Here is a 20,790-nt window from a genome sequence, read left to right on the forward strand (position 1 = left end):
CATCCATCCTCCCGCTCGCACCCGCGGCCCAGCGGCAGGACGGGACACGCCGCTCCGTTCGGCTCCCGCCTGCCAGCCGGGCGGGAGAGCTGCCTCGCCTCCCCCGTCCTCCCTCCTCCCTCCGCCGCTCCCTCCTCCTCCTCCTCCTCCCTCCCTGCCGCCCGCCCCCCCCACCCTCACCTCAGCCGCCCCCCTCTGTCTGGCTCCCCCCGCGCTGTCTGGCGGCCCCCCCGTCCCCGCCGCGCTTCTCGCGAGAGCCGGGGATGCCGCCGCCGCCGCCGCCGCCGCCGCGGAGGGGGAGACACTCGGGGGGAGCCGGTGACGTCGGGAGTTTTCCTGAAAGTCAATAACGAGCCCGGCGGAGGCGGCGGGAGGAGCCGAGAGCGGGGCCCGGGCGGCTCCGGGGTGAGTGCGCCGGGGGGGAGCCGCCGCCGCCGCCCTCCTGACCCCGCGCATCGATGTTGCGGCCGCGCTGCCCGCCCGGGCGCCTCCCTGCGTAGCGGGGCGCGCAGCTCCATGTAGCCGCCGCCGCCAGCGCCCTGGGGCCGGAGCCGCCTCCTCCCGCCCCCGCGGAGACACCGGCCGCCAGGGACCGCCGAGCCCGGCGGGGGGACAGGGGAGGAGGCAGCGGCGCCCTCCCTCCCCTTCTCCCCCCGAAGCCGCCGCCGCCCTCGGGCTCCGCAGCAGCGCCCGCGGCGCCGCCGCCTCTGCAGGTACGGGGCGGGAGGGGCCGGACGGCGGCGGGGGCGCCCGGGTGGCGGCGGGGGCGCTCGGGGAGGGGATGCGGGGTGGCGGCGCGGCGGGGCCGGGGCGGCGGGGAGCGCAGGGCGGGGGCGCCCGTGGCCTAGCGCCGGCGGTAGGGCGGGAGTGAAGCGGAGGGGCGGGGGTCGCCCCGCCGGGATGCGGAGCCGGGGTGGGGAAGGGCGGGGCGGGGGCGTTTCGGCGGGGAGAGTTATGTAACGGGGGAGGGGGGGCGGCAGGGGCAGGGCAGGGCAGGGCGTGCGCCCCGGGGGCGCTGGATGCGCGGGGCCGGCGGTTCCCACGCGGCCGCGGCCCCTCCCCGCTCCGCGTCCGTGCGGCGGGCTCCGGTGCCGGGAGTAGCGCGGGATTTTATCCGCTGGGAACTTCTGTGCGTGCGCGCGAGCGTGCCCGCGTGTGTGCGCGCGTGTGTGTGCCCGCGCAGCCCCTGCGCTAAGAATAGCTCCGCGCCCCGCGGGCCGCCGGTGGCAGCGCCTCGCACGAGGGATGATGATGCTGCTGCTGCTGCTGCTGCTGCTGCTGCTGCTGCCGCCGCCGCCGGCTCGGGCTGCAAGTAAACAAACCGGCCCCCCCGCCCGCCCCGGCCATCATGGAGGCCGCGGCCCACATGCAAAAGTTGATGCGCAGCCGGCTGCCCCGGGTGACCGGCGGCTGCCCCGGGCCGGGCCTGCGGCGGGCTCTGCCCGGGCGGGGTCCCGGCAGGTGCTGCCGCGGGGTGGGAAGGCCGAGCGTGCCCGTGCGGCAACCCCCGTCCCCAGCACGGTGAGAGCGGCGGGGGCTCCGCCTGGCAGGGGGTCAGCGCGGCGCCCCTCGGCAGCGAGATCGCAGCGCTATATATTGTAGTTTAAATGCAAATGATCATGATGTAACGAGCCCTACCGGGCTTATAGGCTGCGGGGTTGCTTTGTATGGGCACCGCTTCTTAGTTTACTTATGGATGGGAATCTAAGAGGTGTGAAATAGCCAGGACCGGTTCCACGTTCTCCCACGATACGTTCATTAAACGCAAAAAAAAAATAAAAAATCTTATTTTCCTGCGAGTGGAAAGGATAAACAATTTAATCTCTCTTGATCTTTATTCTAGTTATTTTTTTTCTCTTTCTTTAATGGAGTTATTAGTTGACTGGCTTCTTGTACACATCTACATCTTCTCATAATTTCTATGAAAACTTGTCCCAGTTTCTGTTTAGGGGTTTTATTACAAAAATTATGATGTGCCTGTTACCTGCACTGCCAACTTTTTTCAGTACTGAAGAAACAGAGCAGTCTCTTTTGCTAATGTTTGTTTAGATCGTGCTAAAACTTTGCTAAACATGGTTCCCCACATTTTGCACATACTGGGCTTTACAAGGCAGCAAGCATGCAGATGAGTAGACCTTAATTTATGACAAGTAACATTTTAAGCATGATCTCCTGTTTCTGCCAGCTGCTCTATAGGCAAGATCTGCTTGTTCACAGGAATATAGAAAGAGTACATGAAGTAGAGAAGGAAGCTTATTTTGGCTTTTAAAGTAAGTGTACTACTTAAATTTGTAGGACTGTTTGGTTTTGGTTTTTAATTTTTTTTTTTTTTTAATTTTATTTTGGTAGGAGCCTATAAGTCGACCCTAATATCTTTAATTGGATTGGATTACTAATTATAGTCCATGTTGATATATTTTGGTTGGTTGCAACCAGTAAGTCAAGTTCAAATAAGGGCCAAAGAAAAACTTCAGAGATAAGATGTCTCTGTTTCCTAGAAGTCTATGTGTATTGTTTGTACAACTCTCTCTCTTTTTTTTTTTTTTTTCAATCTGATGTAAGTGCATGGTGTGTGTGTAAACACAGATAATATTAACAAGACTGTCTTGTTTTAAACAGTTTATTGTATGGTGCATTACTCTAACTAGGTTTGAATGTATTCAGTAGACACCTTAGTTTCATTAAAAAGGTTCAGAAAGTAGTATTTCAGTGTTCTGCTCCCTCATTTGTTCAACATTTTGGGGGCAGATGATGTGTTTTTAAGCAAGATGCTGCTGTTCTAGGGGAAGTAGGTGAAAATTCAGATCGGTACTAGTTTTAACTTTTCCCCAGTTGAAGTAAACTCAGTTATAAGGATTGAATAGCATTGATATGCACTAGAAATTGTTGACTAGAAATTGTTTGACACTGGAACAAATGCTTTGTGAGAGGGAAAATAATCTGGTGTGTATCTTCTAAGTTTGACTCAAAACCACTTACTAGAGCTCTGCAGTTGTTTGTAACCCAAGCTTCTGGTTGCAAGACACTAACCAGAAACCGTATCTTGACTTCCTACTGCATTTTGCAACAGCATGTATCTGAAGTTTCTATTATAACCAAGATTCTTCAAGCTATTTGGAATTTGCCTAACATCGAGTGACTGTGTGTTCTTTCACTTTCTGGGTGCACATTTTCCCAGTTTAAAGAGACCTACTGAATAATAATTTCTATGCCCAAAAAGTAATATTTGCTAATTGAAATATTCAATTATTTTGAAAGCTATGAACCATTACTAAAGTGGTTTGTGTTAAAATGCATTTGAAATTTTTGTGCTCTTCTGAGTATGAAGATGATACAGTTACAGTTTCTCATAACTGCTTACAGTTTCATTTTGTGCTAATGTTGCTAATGCAACAGGTGATGTGGGCTTGGCAACATGGTAGCCTAGCTTTCCTTCGGCTTTGAAACAGAGACCCAATATTCTTTGGTAGCTTTTATGGCTTGGGCATGCTACTTACTTTAGTTCACACTGGAGAGCGGAAGGGTGCGGACATATACTGACTGAAGTCTTTTTGGTGCCATACTTTCATTTTGACATGGATAATGTGTAGATTAATTGATTTCTTATGAAAGTAACATACTATATAGTATAACTGCATGTTTTGTTGGGGGTTTGGTCCTGTATATAACAAAATCTTCTATTTGCTTTTTTCCAACTAATAAAACTAATAAAATAAACATTCTGTTCAAAATATGCAATACTCACCTTGTGAACTACAGTAGCAATTAAAAAAGAGGGAAATAGTTAAATGTGTGCACCTTTGAATTTTAAGTTAAAAGGTTGCTTTTATTTTCAGTATTTGTATGAACTTTACAATTCATTTCTTGTTGAAGTACTGTCTTTTATAATAAAAGATTGCCAACTTAAGTGCCCTTCCAAATTATTCTAGAATATTAGATCAATATGTGTTATCTCGAATTCTCATTCTGTTATGACAGGTCTAATAAGAATACCATGGAAGAGGCAGGGCTGCTTTCTAGCACATGTAGTTCAGGAAGTTTTGCATTGCTTGTGAGGAAAGGTGTGGTTTCAGTGAGAAACTCACTTGTCGACCAATGCATTTTGTTTTTGCTGTAGGGAAGAGGCTTCCCCAGGATCACAGGGTCTCCTAGGTAAATACATGTGTTGCACAAGTTACTCTTCCTTGCAACAAGTTGTGGTGGTATAGAAAATATTACTTTCTAAAGATAAGTTACACAATAGCTGGAAAGCTGATTCAAGGTGTTTAAAAATTAATGTTAAAGACTGAGAAGCAACAACAAAACCCCCCAAAACAAACACCAAAAGCTCCCCAAAATCCCAACCCAGCCCAAAACCTACCAGCAAATACTAAAACATTGAATGTGCAAGTTAACTTTTTGGGTTATTTCTTAGCATAAAGATTAACCTTTAAAGTTTTGGCTTATACATTTATCTTAGGTAACTCTATGAACAAGATTCTGGACTCCCTGGAAGAGTTTAAAAGTGAAACTTCTTTAGACAAATCACTAGTATGTACTAATAAAAAAACTACAAAAAAATACAAGGGTATAGTAGGTGATTATTTGGCATTTTATCCTCATTCCATTGCTCTAGGTCAATAAATATGGGCATTTATGATGCATGCCAAGTATTTTAAACATCTTTATTATTTAAAGATGTTACTCAGGCACAGTAGGAAGATTTTGCAAAGTTAATACTTCCAAAAAAATCCCCCAAGATTTAATAACATAATTGCTATAGTCAAGGAGAGTAAGCATATTTGGCTTTTGTATGTGAAGGTGCTTACTTTTGCTCAATTTAAATATTTCTTTGGTTTGTGATACTATATGTGTCAACACTTTCTGTTTAGGATAAATAATATATGTTGAACCCATCTTGACCAATCTTCTTCTTCCACATATTTCTATGTGAGTATCTAAGTGTGAGTCATACTGATCAAAAATAGCATTAAGAACACATTGTTGCCCTGAGATTTTTTTTTTTCTCTGTAATATCCTGACTAAATAACAGTAGTGATTTTTAAATTTTGTTGAGAATGCAACTGGGACCTCAATATTCTGTGCGCATGTCTGATTGACTTGACAGCATGGTTTGCCAAACTTCCCTGCATTATCTATGTGAAAAAGTTGTTTGAATGCCTCCTGTAGCAGGAGCAGAGATGAAGACCCTGCTTCAGCTTTAGATCATGAAGATCTCACCACTGCCTTTTTGTAGGTCTGGAATGTCAGTACCCAACAGTCAACAGCTTCTTGTGCAGCTGGTTTAACACTACAGAATTAATGCAGTGGTTCTCAGTTGAGTCTCAGCAATCTTGCAAAACAATTGCTACCAACACACTTTTTTTTTTTCCCCCCAAGCATTCAGTGTGTTTTTTGAGATATGTAATTCTTGCAGCTTGCCTCTTGAGCTTTTATTGAAATCATTATATCCTTTTCTAAATATATTGATACACTTTGAGAGAAGTAAGGTTGTACATGTGAGTTTCATGTAATCTGACTTTTCATATAACATTTGCCAAAGACCTCCACCTAGTGAGCTCTGCACTGTATCTAAGTTAGGGTTGTAGAGAATTCCTTCTGTCCTTAGGAAATCCAGATCTCAGGTTGATGAAAATAATGCATTTTGAGTGTGAACAAGGACATCCAAAGGTTTTAGGTTAGAAGTTGATTATGTTCAAGTCTTGTTGCAAGTGTCAAGGTTTGACAGTGGGTTCAGCAGTGTTTGGTTGCTCTGCAGAAAGGAATCACAAAGTTCATTCCTATTACAAGACAATTCAGAATTTGATTTGTTCAATGTACACATAATAAATAAAACCTACTATGTGAGAGTTTAAAAGAAAGCTATTTGGTAGGCATGTCACTGAACTTTTCTCATCTTTTATATTAATAGTTTGAGAACCCTTTATTTATTCTCAGTAGTTTCTTGTTACCCATGAGTAGTTAATGTATTTCTGGTTTTTATTCGGTGATGTGCTTGGTCTTTTATGCACAATACAGAGTTGTGCTGCAGAAAAGTTACCATCACAGAAATAATTAAATACATGAGATTAATAAAACTTTTATTTTGATTTGATATCTCTTGAAAGGCATCTTTTAAAATCTCTTCTAGAATGACTACGGATTTCCAGATTCTTTGAACTTCTGAAAATTAGGTTAGTGTTTTTTTCCTGAGTCTCCTAGATATAGAAAAGTAATTTTAATTTGTTTTAAAAATATGGAACTTATATTATGTATTTTTTCTTCATTGTTTGAGTATTTTCTAAACTATATTTTTAAAGACCAAAGGAACTTAGTCTCTAAAAAGCAAGCATTAGTGTTCCTACATTGATTCATGGCAAATTAAACTTATTACATTTATTTTGAAGGGTTGAGTGAAGTAAATTATCATAGTTGTGATACTCAGCTCAGCTTATCCTTGATTTGACTTCCTCTGAGTCTCAAAACTCTTTCAAGATCATTGCCTCAATAACTTTTATGCATAATTTTAGCCCTCCCTTCATCTTTTCTACTTGAAATGTATTCTTTGGTTACATTTCAGACATACACTCTAGTAAGTTTTATCTCTGCTTCTGTCTGCTTTTCAGTTATTGTTTTATGTGATTTGAGGGGAAGAAAAAGGATTTAAAGCATTTTTGTCAATAAACACAGGGCAAAACAATGGGTTGTTAATGTTTCATGTGGGATTCTAAAGAAACAATTTAGTTACATTTAGAAACTTCCTTTATACCTTGGTAAACAAAGGCAAGGGTGGCTTTGTTCATCTTGCTTTAATTATACCTCTGTCCCTTCAAATAACTTGCTTTGTCATTGTAATAGGAAATAAAATACAGAATGATGGTTTCTTTCCTGATAAACTTATTCAGTTGCAGAATCTAAATAAAACTTGTATATTAATATTTCAGTATGTCTGCATTCTCCTAACTAGGCTTATCTGAGCATATATTAGTTGTGTGAAACCTTTTGACATACTGAAAGTGAAAATAGAACACTGCAAATATTTAGCATACACATAAGCATAAATTAGAAAGAGCTATTTATGTTTTCCAAAGTATGTTGGTTTTCCTTACCACAAGGTGTAGGCAGTGACATTTTCCTATCATGTCCCTCATTACTCCAAATCAAAACTTACAAAGTAAAGTTGTTACAAGTAAATTTCTAATGCAAAATTTTTTTTTTAAGTTCATTGAGACTTTTAGTATGAAATGTAGTTTAAAAAGTATTTTCAATGCCTATTGTGGAGGCAACCTCAAATCTTGGGATTTTTTATACTTGTTTTTAAAACTTTGAATAGGTCTACTTAGAAACTATTTAAGGCATCTTTCAGAATTTTAATAGTATGTACATGAAGTTTACCATTTTATAAATTTAGGATCTATTTTCTTTAAATAATCTCTTTTTGTTAATTTCTTTGCCTTGTCAAATCAGTTCATCTTTTGTGTTGGTTTGATATTGTGGATTTTTTGTATTTCTTTTTTCAATTTTTAATTGACTTAATAAGTTGGACAAATACCCTGTGTCTAGAGGTTCCTTTTCCCTCAGTCTAAGTTGTGATAGTATTTAAATCAGTCAGTATAACCAGAATTCCAGAATAGGTAGTTTATAAAATCCTGTATAAATATCTCATACTTTTTAGATAAAGCACTCACCTGAATGTGATTCTTCCATTAATAATATGGTCTAATTTGATTTAGCAAGTTTTGTAAGAATCTCTGTTCTGTCACATAGTCTTTTGTGTAATTTTTGATGATGTGCAATATATCCTCTAATTGTTTGGCCAGCTTTGCTGGGGGAGGAGGATATGCATGTGTTTTTCATATAAATAAAACCTGGATTTCAGCTTCCATTCCTAAAGATAACTCTGGTTTTAGTTTAGAGCTTTGACATTTTGAATTCCTTGCTCTGGGAGTGAACCTGCATCGGAAGAAGTTACAGCCTGGTCTGTTGTTCGGGAGGAGTCAAATTTGAGAAGAACTCTTAATAGCTTGATCTGCTACAGAAAAAGCCCCCAAAGCAAGGAAACAAATGTGTATGATGGAAACCACTGAGAATTGCTTTTTTGCTGATGTGGGTATTGTGTGCATGTATAAAATGATTCAGTTACTTTTCTGAAAAATAAGGAAATAGAGATGATGAGATTTGGCTCTGCTGACATGGGGGACCAAAGAATCCCAGTGAGTCAGAAAAAGGGAATCAGAAAGGTTCACTTACTGTTATTTTCTCCCCAAACATTTTACTAAACAAATGATTACTTGTAAAAAGAGAAAATGGTAGTACTCATGTATTAAGAGAACAAGGTTGGATGATTCACTGAGTTGATAATGGTACAAGAAGTTATGGGGATCAACTCTAGAAGCACTGCTATTGATTCTCCTGGTATTCTCTCTGGTAACTGAAGTTGGTAAATGTGAGAGTTTTTGTTTTTTTCTCAGCTCCAAAATTGTTGAAAGTAGAAGCCTGTGTTTATGAAAGTTCTTACAACAGAGAACTGAATCATACAATTTACACTGAATTTATGGGTGCTGTCTTCTTTACTCAGCTGTCTCTTGTCTTGGGGAGAATGGGAAGATGCCCAGATTTCAAAGGAGTCTTGTCTGTTCTTGTGAATCTCAGTGATAATTCACTTGCACATAGTGGTTGTTAAGTGTTGACCTGAAACACAGTTTTTAGTTCTTCTGCTTGGAAGGTATTTCTTCTCATTATTCACCAGGTCTCTGTAGGTAGCTGACTGCTGTGATGGGCATCCTTTAAATTAAAAAGAGAAGCTGGGGAAAAACCGTCTTTCTACTGAATGGTCCGTTGCTCATTTTAATTGTCGATCTTATATTTCCCATATGGCAGCATTGTGAAGTAAGATGGTTCTTCTTTATATTGCTGATATTCTTGAAGTTCAAGATAAAAACAGAGAAGGTGTTGGCTAGTTTTTACCACGGCTCAGGGAAACTATGAGCCTTGGCACAGGGATCTAGAACTCTGTTGCTTGTAGTAGTCTCTGCTTAATCTTTGGTCAGAAAGTTGCCTTTGCAACCTTTACAGCTAGGAACTTAAAAGCATAATACTAGCTCTTTAGAAGTGTGCTGAATTGCTTTATCTCACACTACAAAAGTGGCTTAATAACTTCCTGAAGAAAAAAGGAAAATTGTACATTTTTTATGAGATAAAACCCCCTAGCAGGTGTTTGCATAGAATCATTTAGGTTGGAAAAGAGCTAATACTGCCAACTGCACCACTAAACAGTGCCCCTAAATTCTCCACATCACTGGTTGTAGTGGAGTAAATCTTTACACCTTCGTCGTAAAGTATGCTGATAGTGCGTTCTTGTATGTATTTTTCATATACATGACTATCTGATACTGTCTGCAGAATACACACAATATACTGGGGAAAAATATCTAAAAGTTTGATAAGATACAAAAAAAGGGTGGGGATGGGGAAAGAAGCAAGCTGATGTGGTCTGTAGTTGCCTGAAAACATATAAAAACAAGTCAAGTTCTTCCCTGTAAGAAGCAGCTGTAATGCAAAACATCAAGTTTAGCTCTAATGTATTTTCCCCCCATTTCTGTGGGTTCATCCTATGTAGCAGTAAGGTAAACTGTAAAAATGACTTCATACCAGCTGCTGAAACTTCAAGTGCATTGGGAGGGCAGAGTCGATTGCTAACCAGTATTTAAATTCTCTGCCAGATGTGCAGAATAAACATTTCTTTAGCTTTTCTTGAAGTAGTTGAACTATAGATGAAATGCTGTTTTCATGTGAGATTTTGTTCTATGTGTTTCAGACAACTCCTTTACATCTGTACACAATTCTTCATTACATCTTCAGGGAAAAAGGCTTTTGTGTGACTAATTTTCACTATAAGGCTAGTTTTGGTCATGATAAGAAGCAATTCTCAAAATTCTGCTCTTCTGGAACATTGCTGAATGACTTTTAGAGTAAAGGAGTACAGCTTTTAGAAAGGCTCAAAGGCATTTAATAAGGGATAATATTACAGATGCTTACAAATGGTTTCATGAAAATGTAGTGTGCACATATATCCTTTATTTTCATTAGCTTTTTAATGCTTTGGTGTATCTCCTTCATCTTCCTGTGTAATTCAGCTTGACTTTTAATTACCCATTAATGGAGCAATCAATACAACCGTAGAACTGTTGGTAATTCTAAAGTTGTTTCTGGTAGTCCTGTGAAGCTAAACTGGGGATAGTGCAGTTAATTTTATCACCATATTTATGTGATTTTTGTATTTTGGGGATTTTGTTCAAAATTCAGTAAAGTAGTACATGTGATGGGTGGGATGCAAGCCTACAGACATACACTTGAGGTTGTTTCAGGCACTGTCTGACATGAAAGTCGGTCATAGATCAGATTTTGATTGCGTAACACTAACTTAATTGTAATCAGTGGGTAAATAGGGAGCTTCAAGCATGAATTCATTCATAAATCATGGACTGATTGATCAGTCTGTGGGCAGACAAGATTATTGCTGCTTAGTACAGGAGTTAATTTCTTATAGCTGTGTCTTTACCAGTAAGAATAAATCATTGCAGTGTTCACAAGTGCACACCAAAAATGGAAAGTACATTAAATTTGCCAAAAGGATAAAATGTAGTGCAGCATATGCCAGCTCAAGGTAAATACCAAGTGTTATATTGCTTCTTGTGTCTTTATAGCTGGAAAAAAATTAAACTGGGATTACTTCTCAGAGAATGCAATGTAAACCTTGTATAAAACTGAACTTAAGTTGGTTATTTGGAAATTGATGTGCTTACACTTCCTTCTCAGAACAGCTGCTCTTAGGTCACAGTTGTTTGACACGCACCTCTGGGCTTTGTAAAGATTTATGTGTTTGTAATAAGAGCTGATGCTGTGCTCTGTGGTGATCCAGAACGGCAGAACAGCAGCCTGCTTTCAGGCGCGTGTCTTAATCTGTCAGATCTCTTTTCATGCACAGCTGATAGACTTGCTTATCTTGTTTGAAGCATGCAAACAAAAGTTCTGATAATGTCTGACCCAGAAATTAGCTCTCACATTAGTAAGGTGCAGGATGTGGAAATGTATGCTTTGGTTATTTCTGCTGTACTGACTTGCGTATAATATATGATGCCAAAGCAGCTAAAGTTAGATCAATTAGCATCAGTAAAGCATTCTCATGTCCTTCCAAAATGTACATAACATTTTCTTTTAACTCTTATGAAAGCTTAAACAGGCTGTGTTTCCATAGACACAGGTGTGTGGTGTCCTGCTGGACACAGAGTGTGATGCCAATGCCAAAGGTTGTGTGTCCCCCATGCAGGTCTCACTGCCGCATCTGCCAGTGCCATGGGGATGTCTCAGAGACACAGTAGTCAATATTACTTAAACTTTATAGTATTAATGAGTTTAACTTCGTGATTTTTACTTTTTTGCAGCCAAATTACTGACTGTTTTTGAAAAAAAAATAGTTTAGTGAAAGCAAGGCTGACATGGGCACACTAGAACGTTTCTGTAAAATTGAGTTGTACTGTGTTTTTTGTTGCATACCACTTGAAAAATTCTCATGCCAAGTTTTATTTTGCAAGTTACAGCATCCATGCAGAAGGAGCCTTCAATCTAGCAACTGTGCCATGCAAATACACATATTTCAAATGATAAATAAGAAATAGCCTATCTGTTTATAATGGTTCAGTTTTTAGTTTGTACTTGATTGTGTTAAAAAACCCCCTGATTTCCCAGCGCTTTCTTCATTAACTTGTTGCAAAGATTGCTTCTAGCACAGTCATATTTGTTTCTTTCCTGTTTTTATTTGTTGGTCAGCCTACTAAATGAATATGTATGGGCTGTATTTGATAGCACTAAACTTGTGTGGGGGTTCCTGTTCTGTGCCACCACTGTGTACATATGTACTCCTCTGTGTAGACCTGTGGCAGGGTGTTCCTCCACCATAAGAGAAATCCCATTTCTTGGCTTCCCATGCTTTTCTGGATGAGCATTATTTGAATGCTTCTCTTTGTTTTGAAGGTTGGAGGGGAAAGGCAGTTTGCTGCTAAAAGGAAACATCTCCTGGCCTCTTGACTTCTCTTCCTACTTAATTGTAGCGCTATTTATCTCTTCTTCACAGCTGTTAGGTACTCTGGGAATGAGGTGGTCAAAAGAGCGGGTTGTGGCTTCTGAGAGTGGTATGTCCTGTTCCAGGACTAACTTCCCTTCTGTGCCCTGCAGGCTGAGGTTTGTAGGGAAAAGAGCACTCATGTCACTGCTTGGCTTAAAGCCTTAAGAGAACAGGCACTCCTTCTTTCCATAAACTGAACATTTGGGGGTGTTTTTGGTTAATTTGTACTTGCAAGAGGTTGTTTTTCTGTTTGTGGACTTGGAGATGATGCTGTTTTTGAAAAACTCTTGAAAATTCAGGATTTGTATTGGAGATAATAAAATTATAGTGGAAGTAGCAAGAATATAACCTTTCATTCTGTTTTCTCGCACTCTTAATATGATTGTAGGTAGCTATAATAGGGGAAGCACTTGTCCATTGCATGGGTTCTGACAACTGTGGGAACAGGAAAAGCTCCTGTGTGTTCAGAGTTGGGCCTTCAAAGCAGGTCTAGCAGCCTTTCATTTAACAGCATCCTGTGCATTAGTATGAAAGAATTCTGCTGTGTGCATTTTACAAAAGTGCCATATGACTTAAATTTTAACACATTCTGCTGCTTTTTACTATTGTAGTGTTCATGGAAAATGTGCTGTAAGACTAGAAACATGATTGTGTTATACAGTTAATTAAAAATAAAGGCAGATTTTTAATATGAGCTCAGTCAGTGAAACACATCAACAAAGACTTTTTTGTTGGCTGTCAAGTGAGAAAAACAGAAAAGACTCAAATTCTTTCTCTAATATTTCCTTCCAGTCTGACTCATCAGTAGAAATTGTGAAGAGCTGCAGAAGAGAAGCCAAACAGACAAGCTGATAACTTGAAGAAATACTCTGTTGAGTTTGGGGTTCAGAGTGGAGTCATCATGAGCGATGTTACCATTGTGAAGGAAGGCTGGGTACAGAAGAGGGGTAAGTTCTACCTTTTAATGGAAAGTGCTTCTGATGTCTCCTACACTGCGTGCAATGGTATTACATGGTTACACAGCTGAATGTTTTTGATTTATCTTCTGGTCTGGAGCAAGCTAATCTGACCACATGGTGAGATTGAGGCCTTGTTGTTATTGATACGTAACCCTCAGCACTGCCCCTATTTGTAGGGGTACCTGACAGTGCAGAGGAAGTTGGACTCAGTAATTCCCACTTCACCTTGAACCTTGCTGCTGCTGCTGCTGCTGCTACCTGTGCATCAGACTAAGCTGGCTCTTGTGGCATCTTGAAGAGGCAGTAATTAGCGGTGTGTGGTCAAAGGTTGCCTGGAAGCTGCTGTAGTAGATCTAATACTTTCAGTGACATTTCCTAGATGCCAAAATCATTCACTGTGGCTCAGCTTGTATTACAGATTCAAGTGGTCCCAGTAAAATCAACATAATACTTGCATAAAGCTCAGCATACACCTAATTACTTAGCAGACCTGGAAGCCATATAATTAAAGAATATTTTCCTAACTATAAGCCAGTATAAAATATGATTTTCTGTTATATTTGAAATCCTGTGAATTCTTGAGTTTCTTTAAAATGTTTCACTGTGTGATTTGCAATTTAGGGAGGTTGGTGTATGTTCAGCTATGAATGTGAAACCTCTAGAAATATCTGGCATTCATATCATGTGATGAACTTTGGATGAAATCTTCCATGCTTCATGCTGCTCTGCTTTAGGTTGTGGTTGCGCACATGATTATTTTCAAAAGAATATAAACTGTCTCAGAGAGAGGAGGTGATTTGGATTTTAGTGTGATTTATGCCATGAGTTTCTGTGACCCTAGCCCAGAAAGATTAGACTGAAATAGTAGGAACAAAATTACCCTTTAATTTACAAAGAAATACTTTGTTTCAATAGCAATGTGTGAAGACAAAGATCATTATTAGCTTTGTTATTGCAGATTGACATTAAATGTCAAGGAAGGCAAGATAATGAGAGAAAAATTTATTATTCTTTTATTATTCCTGCATAAATCATATTTCAGGATTTATGGGTACTGTAAATGAAAATTATCTAAACCATGTTAAGTGTAAGGCCTTCTTCCTATTTTGGGGTACATACCTGTATTTATAACAAATGATATTTTACATGACAGGAACTATTTACAATTTTAAATTATTTTTCCTTTCCACCTTGTTGTTGTTTGCTCAGTTTGGTGATCTGATTTCCTTTTTTGATTATTTCATATAAAATTCTTTCAAATGTATTTGAATGATTAGTATACTCCAAATAATTTTCTTTCACATGACGTCAGTTCCTTCAGGTAATATTGCTCATTCTTATTACAACTGCTGTCAGTTGGATATACATATATTAATTACTGGGATCCAGACATGGACAATGTACACTGAAATTCAACATCTTAATATTTGGAATTCTGAAATGTTAAATAAAGGTTTTCTCTTCTCACTCTGTTTTACTATCAATTAATTGAAGAAAAGTCCACCAAGTTGACATTTTGAGGTCAGTTTTGTTAGTAATTGTTTTCTTTTCCAGTTAAAGACATTTCATGGCATGCGTTTTTCCTTATCATAAATAACTTTGAATTTATGGTTGGGTTGTTTTTTTTTCCTTGTTATATGTAACTGTGTAGGTTTTAGTGGAAATTTTAAAAATTGCATCCAATATTGTCTGTAAATTTTTTTGTCTTATTTATTCTGGTTATTGGTGGGTTAAAGTGTTTGTTTTTTTTGTTTCTGAAAACAAAAGGAAAAGCACATTTGTGTTTCACAACGCTAAGAATTTGTAAGCATTTTATTCAATGGTTATACATTTCATGTAATTACAACTTTTACTCCAACCTTGCATTGGAACAAGAAAATCAAAGTTGTAAAGTGGATTTTTTAAATGTTGCCAAGAAAAAGTATCCAACTTTATTCTATATTCTGAGAATACGCTCAGTAAACACTTATTTTGGCAGCTAAATGTTCTCTGTCTGTGCTAAGAATCATTGTGGGACTGGGTAAAGCTGTCTTGCTTCCACAGGCGATCATTCTGATACAATTTTAAACTGAATTCTTTGATCATCACCACTTGACATTCATTGGCTCAGTTGAGAGGCTGTAGGTACAAACCATGTTCCACCTGGAGAAAGCTGAGTGTGGGATCTTTTCTCCAGACAGACGCTGAATGAATTCCAGTCCCAGTGACCAGCCCTTTGGACAGCCCAGAGCCAAGTGCATGGTGCAGCTTAAATTTCTGAGACTCCAGACTGAATTTATCTAGAAATAAGGCTTGTAAACCCTTCCTGCTGGGAACACAGGGGCCTGGGCTGCTACAGTTGACTGATCTGTTTATATTATGCTGAATTACTTGGTCGTGTGACTACAGCCCTGGACCTTTTAATATTGTCCCCTTCAGCAGTCAGTATGGTTTGTGTTACAAGGAAAGGGAAAAGAAATCCAACTTCTTTTTTTTTGTGATTCACAGCCCAGTCAGGAGTATGAGGATGACTTGAAGGTATTGGGATGAAAAATGGCTTTGAGGAGCTGTCTAATGAGATGGGCCATTACAAAGGCGAGTTAGGCAAACTCAATGTAGAAATGAGAGGGGAGGACTTAAAATAGAGCTGGGGATCTCTCTCTGCATTGAGAGTTTGCTAGGGAAGACAGGGTATGTTAGGACACTGCGAATGGCTGTGAAATGCAGTGAAAAGATGTTTGCTTTATTATTATTCTTATTGCTGTATCCATGTCAGTAATAGAGGGCTGAGGGCTATATGTTTGTAAGGTTTTAAGCCTGCTGTTGAGCACTGAAGAATAAGATGTGATGCTATACAGTTGGCTTCAAAGCCCTGTTTTTCTGTGTGTGCTTAAATGAGGCACCCATTAAAGTATTACTGTTTTACTCAAAGTGAGAAATGCAGAATTAAGTTTTTTTGAGACTGATCATACTTGGGCTTTGAGTAGTTTCTAGGAGAAGCAGTTTCAGCATGGTGAGACTAGATGATACTGTGGAAGGGTAAGGTGTTGGTCAAACGAGCAGAGATGACAGGCTGGAGGTGAGAATTTTGGACAATAGAAGACACAAAACCCAGGGAGAAGCAGTGCCTGAGAAGCTTGAGGAACCTCAGGACCCAGGTGACAGGCAGCCCTGAAGCACAGTGACTGGGTGTGCCTGAGCAAGTAATGCAGCCCAGCAAGAGCAGACTGGGAGAATGTAGTAATTGGTCATGGGGACTTGATACCTATCTACACTTAGTGCATTTGTAAAGTGAAATGGGTGTTAATTTGGACTGGCTTTTGTCTGCTTCTGTGCCCTTTTGGCAGTGGCAGTGCTCCTGAAGTACATCCTGTGGCTTTTAGTTTCATCTGAAAGGAACCAGGTTTGTGCACTGTGGGACTGCTTCAAGCAGCAGATGAAAGTGCATTAACTAGGGTGGTGGGAAGATTTGCTGCAAAAGCACTTTTCTGATATGAACTAAAGCACTCATTGAGATTCCTGTGAGACATCAGAACCTGAACAAGTGGAGAGCCAGGAGAGTGGTCACCTTAGAGTGGAGTCTCTGCTCAGGTGCGAGAGGAGTGGGAATGTATTTTGTAAGGACAGCTTTATGGTTGTATCTTACTGTCTTAGATCCAGTGACAAGAACAAAGCAGCTCATGGCCTGTGTCCACATGTGGCTGCAAACATATTTTTGCAATTCACTGTCTCAATGAGCATAATTTTTCTTTCTTTCTGTTCTCCAGTTATACCTGTGGCCAGATTAGGAGAGAGATGCATTGTCTTCATTTATGATTTTACTTCTTAGATGACACCAGCATTTTTCCTTGTAATGCAGGCAGATGAAAGGGAAGAAGTTTTGACTAAGAACCTTAAATACAGTTACCTGAACCTTGTTGCTGATATGCAGAAATTAAATATTTGACATTATTGCAGTTAGTGTAAACACTCTGCAGAAATTGCTGAAATTACTTTTACATTTTGCATTTGCAGAGAACAATGTTTTGTAGAATGAGTATCTTTAAATTTACATAAAAGCTGGAAAGTTGGTATCCTTGATTTTACTTAGCATGCATTTACTGTATTTACTAAATTAAATTTAATGATTTGCAGAGAGGGATATATTTTTAATTTATTGGTTTGGAAACATGTTTTTTTACACGATGAACATGCCTAATGTGATTAGGGCTGTATCATTACCAAAGTGAGTTTTATACATATAATTCATGTGGTATTTTTTCTTTAAAGCCAAAGTTTTCTGAGTTGTAGACCTGACCTTGTCTGTGGTCTATAATAGTCACAACAATTAGATTTAAGGGTCTTTCATAACTTTGCTTAATTGCAACCTAATTTCTTTATATATAACCTGTGCACAAATTTCAATTAATTTAAACATATGAAAAGATTTAAGAGTTTCTGTTACCATGTTATTGAAAGATCATTTGGGACAAAGGAAGAATTGACACAGATGCTAACTTTTTTAAGGACCTAGTTTTAGATTTAACATGTCAGCTAACTTTGTTGTTTATTGAAAGAGTAAGGTTTTGGTTTTGGTGGGGATGTACCAAGTGCCTAAGGCACAACATGATGGCTAAATCATTATTTAAAGACAAACAATATGTTATCAGTTTAAGTTATTGCTTGTGTTGCCACACTTCTATTGCTGTATCTCTGTTTGGACTTCGGTGTTCTGGTGTGGTTCGTTAGGTAATGCAGTTTGCCATGGCATCCTTCACGTGCCTCACATGGTACATGTATGAGCATTCCAATTTTGTAGAGAGGGAGCTGAAGTCCAAAGTTGTTGTGGCTTAACTGTAATTATTTAAGAAGTTTGATTTAGTGAGATGGTGGTAAAAAAAAATATCATGAGGCTTTCCTGTGAAGCTTCCTAATGAGATTGTCCTGTAAATAATGTATCACTGACATACTGTAATATGATTTTTCTCTCAATGGTTTTCTTTTTTCTTTTCTTCTTTTTTAAAATACCTTCCATAACTTCTTAGTATCTAAAATTTGTGTTAGTATTTCTGAACCCATACAGTTCATAGAATGTGTTTGATTTATTGTGATAAGACTGACTCAACTCCACTTTGTTTTCATTTTTGGGATTCAGGACATGATGCAGATATCATGGGATTTTGAGAAATAACCATGTGGAAAATATTTACTGTTGTTATATCTTCTATCAAGGAGGATAAGTAGCGTAGTGGAATAAATCTATTGTTCCAAATACTAATAGAATTGTTGTTTAAAGTAGAAATTATTTATAGTCTTAGGGTAACATATCTTCTTCCTCCTCCCCCTGGCTCAAATCCAGAGAAGAACTGTATTTTTTCATGTAGTGGACATTGGGTTTTACAGTTGAAACAACACCAAACAGATGTTAATTTTGGAAGTACACACTGGAGATTGAGTTCATGTGGTGTGTTTTTTCTTTTGTTTGTTGTTGTGTTGTTTTTTTTTTTATGGGGTTTTTGGGTATTTTTTTAATGGCGGCATAAATGATTTGACTGGAAAATTAATCTCAGAAGTTATGGTATTAATTGAGTGTTATTCACAACCTGTCAGAAATCTTGTTTGCAGATTGTCTGAATTATTTGAGCAATTTAACACACCTCTAACAAAGACAAATTTAAATACTCTGTTGAACATCTGCTACACAAAGTAGAAGAAATTGAAAGAATTGTTTTCTAACTGTCTTAGCAAATAGTTTAAGGTAAAGTCTTGATTGATAATTGACTTGAAACTAAATATGCCTTTTATACTGTAGTTGTTCTACTCTAATTCTATCTAATTAATGCGAAATGTGAAGTTCTAGCAAAGTATATGGATGTAAAAGAGGCAGTTCTATGTGGGCCAAAGGGAGGAAAAATAGCACTGTGACCTTTCTTATATCCCTGCATGATAGCTAGAGTTGTTTTTTTTAAATTCCCAGATAGTTAAGAGATTGCTGTATCTTGTGCTCAGTGTAGGAATGGATTTAGGTAAATCTGGAAAGTTGCTTGCAGTCAGCACTGTTTGTGGTTTTTTTTGTTTCTTTGTATGTTTTTGTTATTGGTTTTTGTTGTTTTTGTGTTTGTTTGGGTGTGGTTTTGGTTTTTTCCCCCCACATACACTATGAGTGGAAATCAATGTATTTAGATGCTGTTTTCCTGCAACTACCCCACTCGGAGAGGAGGTTCTCTGACCCCTTTCTCTGTCCCACTCACTTTGTAGTTGACTACCAAGATCTTTCTTTTGGAATCATTACACCTTTTTTATCCATACTTTTCCTTGAAGTGGATCAAAACCATATGAAAATCTTAAACTTGATGTAACTAGGATGAGGTGTTCTCTTTGCTAAATAACTTTATTCCAGATACTTCTTAGGTAGTGCATAGGTGAGTGTAATTTTTGCAGCTCTCCGCCTTGTAGTATTACCTGTTTCTGTTCTTAAACACAGTTTACAATAGAAATTGAAGCATAAAAAGCGAAGTATTTTAAGCAGTCTCAAGATTATCCTTGCTGCAATATCCTTGTTGAATGTCAATTAGATAATTGTGCATGGTTGATTAATTTTTAAATGTTTTAGAATTGTTTTTGTTTCATTGCAGCTATATTAGAGACTGTTACCAGTTTTCAAATGGTTTTACACTTTTGATTCTCATCAATAAAAATGAAGCTCTCATACATGGAGCTGCATTGTAGATGAATAGTGGCTAAAATTCTGTGCATGTTCTTTAATTGAATATGTTAATTCCTACCAGTAATATGTCAGATAGACGATACAGTAATATCTTCAAATGGAGGAAGGTGTTCTCCTCTGTCTGTAATAATAATGTATTATTAACCTGGAACATTCATGGCCATATCAATATATTTGACCTTGGTACTACTGATGTTCAGATTTCTGAAAAGAAACTAACCAAATTCAATACCTAAATCAAATCTTTGTTTTCCCTACTGTTGCTTGTAAGGCTTGTTTCTGGTGCTTATCACTTTGGGCTTAAAGCTTTTAAATATCCTGAGTTTTATGGTAGAAAAGCACTTTTGCTATTCCTGGCAGCAACAGGTTGCTTGTTACACAGGAAAATACCTGGGAGTTTTGGAGTATTCTGGACCCAGTGACCTTTCAGGTTCTTGTTTGTCTCTTCCATTTCTTCTATTATGAATGCTGCCTGGTTGCTCACATTCTGAAGATTTCTTCATTCATGCTAGTTTCTCATTGCTTAGTTACTCATGAGAGCAATACTTCTAAAGAAGCAAGGTTAAACATTTTCTGTTGCAGGGATTAGGGAAGCCAGATGTTAGCAATTCTTTGCCCTTTTCCTGCTCACAACCCTTTTGGCCTGGCAGTACTGCATGACCAGAAAATGTCCAAGGGATGCTGTTGGAGAAGAATTTGAAGAACCATTTGGCAAATGCATGTTTTCTGTTTATTAAAACCTCTACTTTTTACTTGAAGCTAAATAGTCATGCTGTATAATACCTTTGGCATGCTGTAATACGTTGGTTACAATTAAAATTCCTCTGTGTTTGTGCTACTTTCACATTGTGTTTGTAAGGATAATATGCTTGCAATACCAGAACTTTTGATACCTTGTAGAAAATCCTCTTCTCTCAATATACCTACATGCCAGTCCAGCAAATCTCCCAAGTCTTTGTGATTTATTTTATTTCAGAAGCAGTCTGTGTACCTGTTCTTACCTCAGCTAGGTCAATCAGCTTATGCCTCTGTGGGAACCACTT

General features: G+C 39.2%; 1 protein-coding gene across 2 annotated transcripts in view; it reads left to right on the forward strand.

The window, feature by feature from the left end:
- The first annotated feature begins 265 nt into the window (after nucleotides 1-265).
- Nucleotides 266-20,790, forward strand: part of AKT3 (AKT serine/threonine kinase 3) — a 152,700-nt gene continuing 132,175 nt past the window's right edge. The window contains exons 1-2 of one of the 2 annotated variants that reach the window (XM_058836914.1): nucleotides 266-405; nucleotides 12,896-13,050. In XM_058836914.1, coding sequence (XP_058692897.1) covers nucleotides 13,005-13,050 — 46 coding nt within the window. In that variant the 5' untranslated portion in view covers nucleotides 266-405; nucleotides 12,896-13,004. Of the gene's footprint in view, nucleotides 406-586; nucleotides 714-12,895; nucleotides 13,051-20,790 lie in introns of those variants that run through there. The other variant, XM_058836913.1, reaches the window with a different exon arrangement.

The sequence above is a fragment of the Poecile atricapillus genome, chromosome 3 (assembly GCF_030490865.1).
Source record: "Poecile atricapillus isolate bPoeAtr1 chromosome 3, bPoeAtr1.hap1, whole genome shotgun sequence".
NCBI lineage: Eukaryota > Metazoa > Chordata > Aves > Passeriformes > Paridae > Poecile > Poecile atricapillus.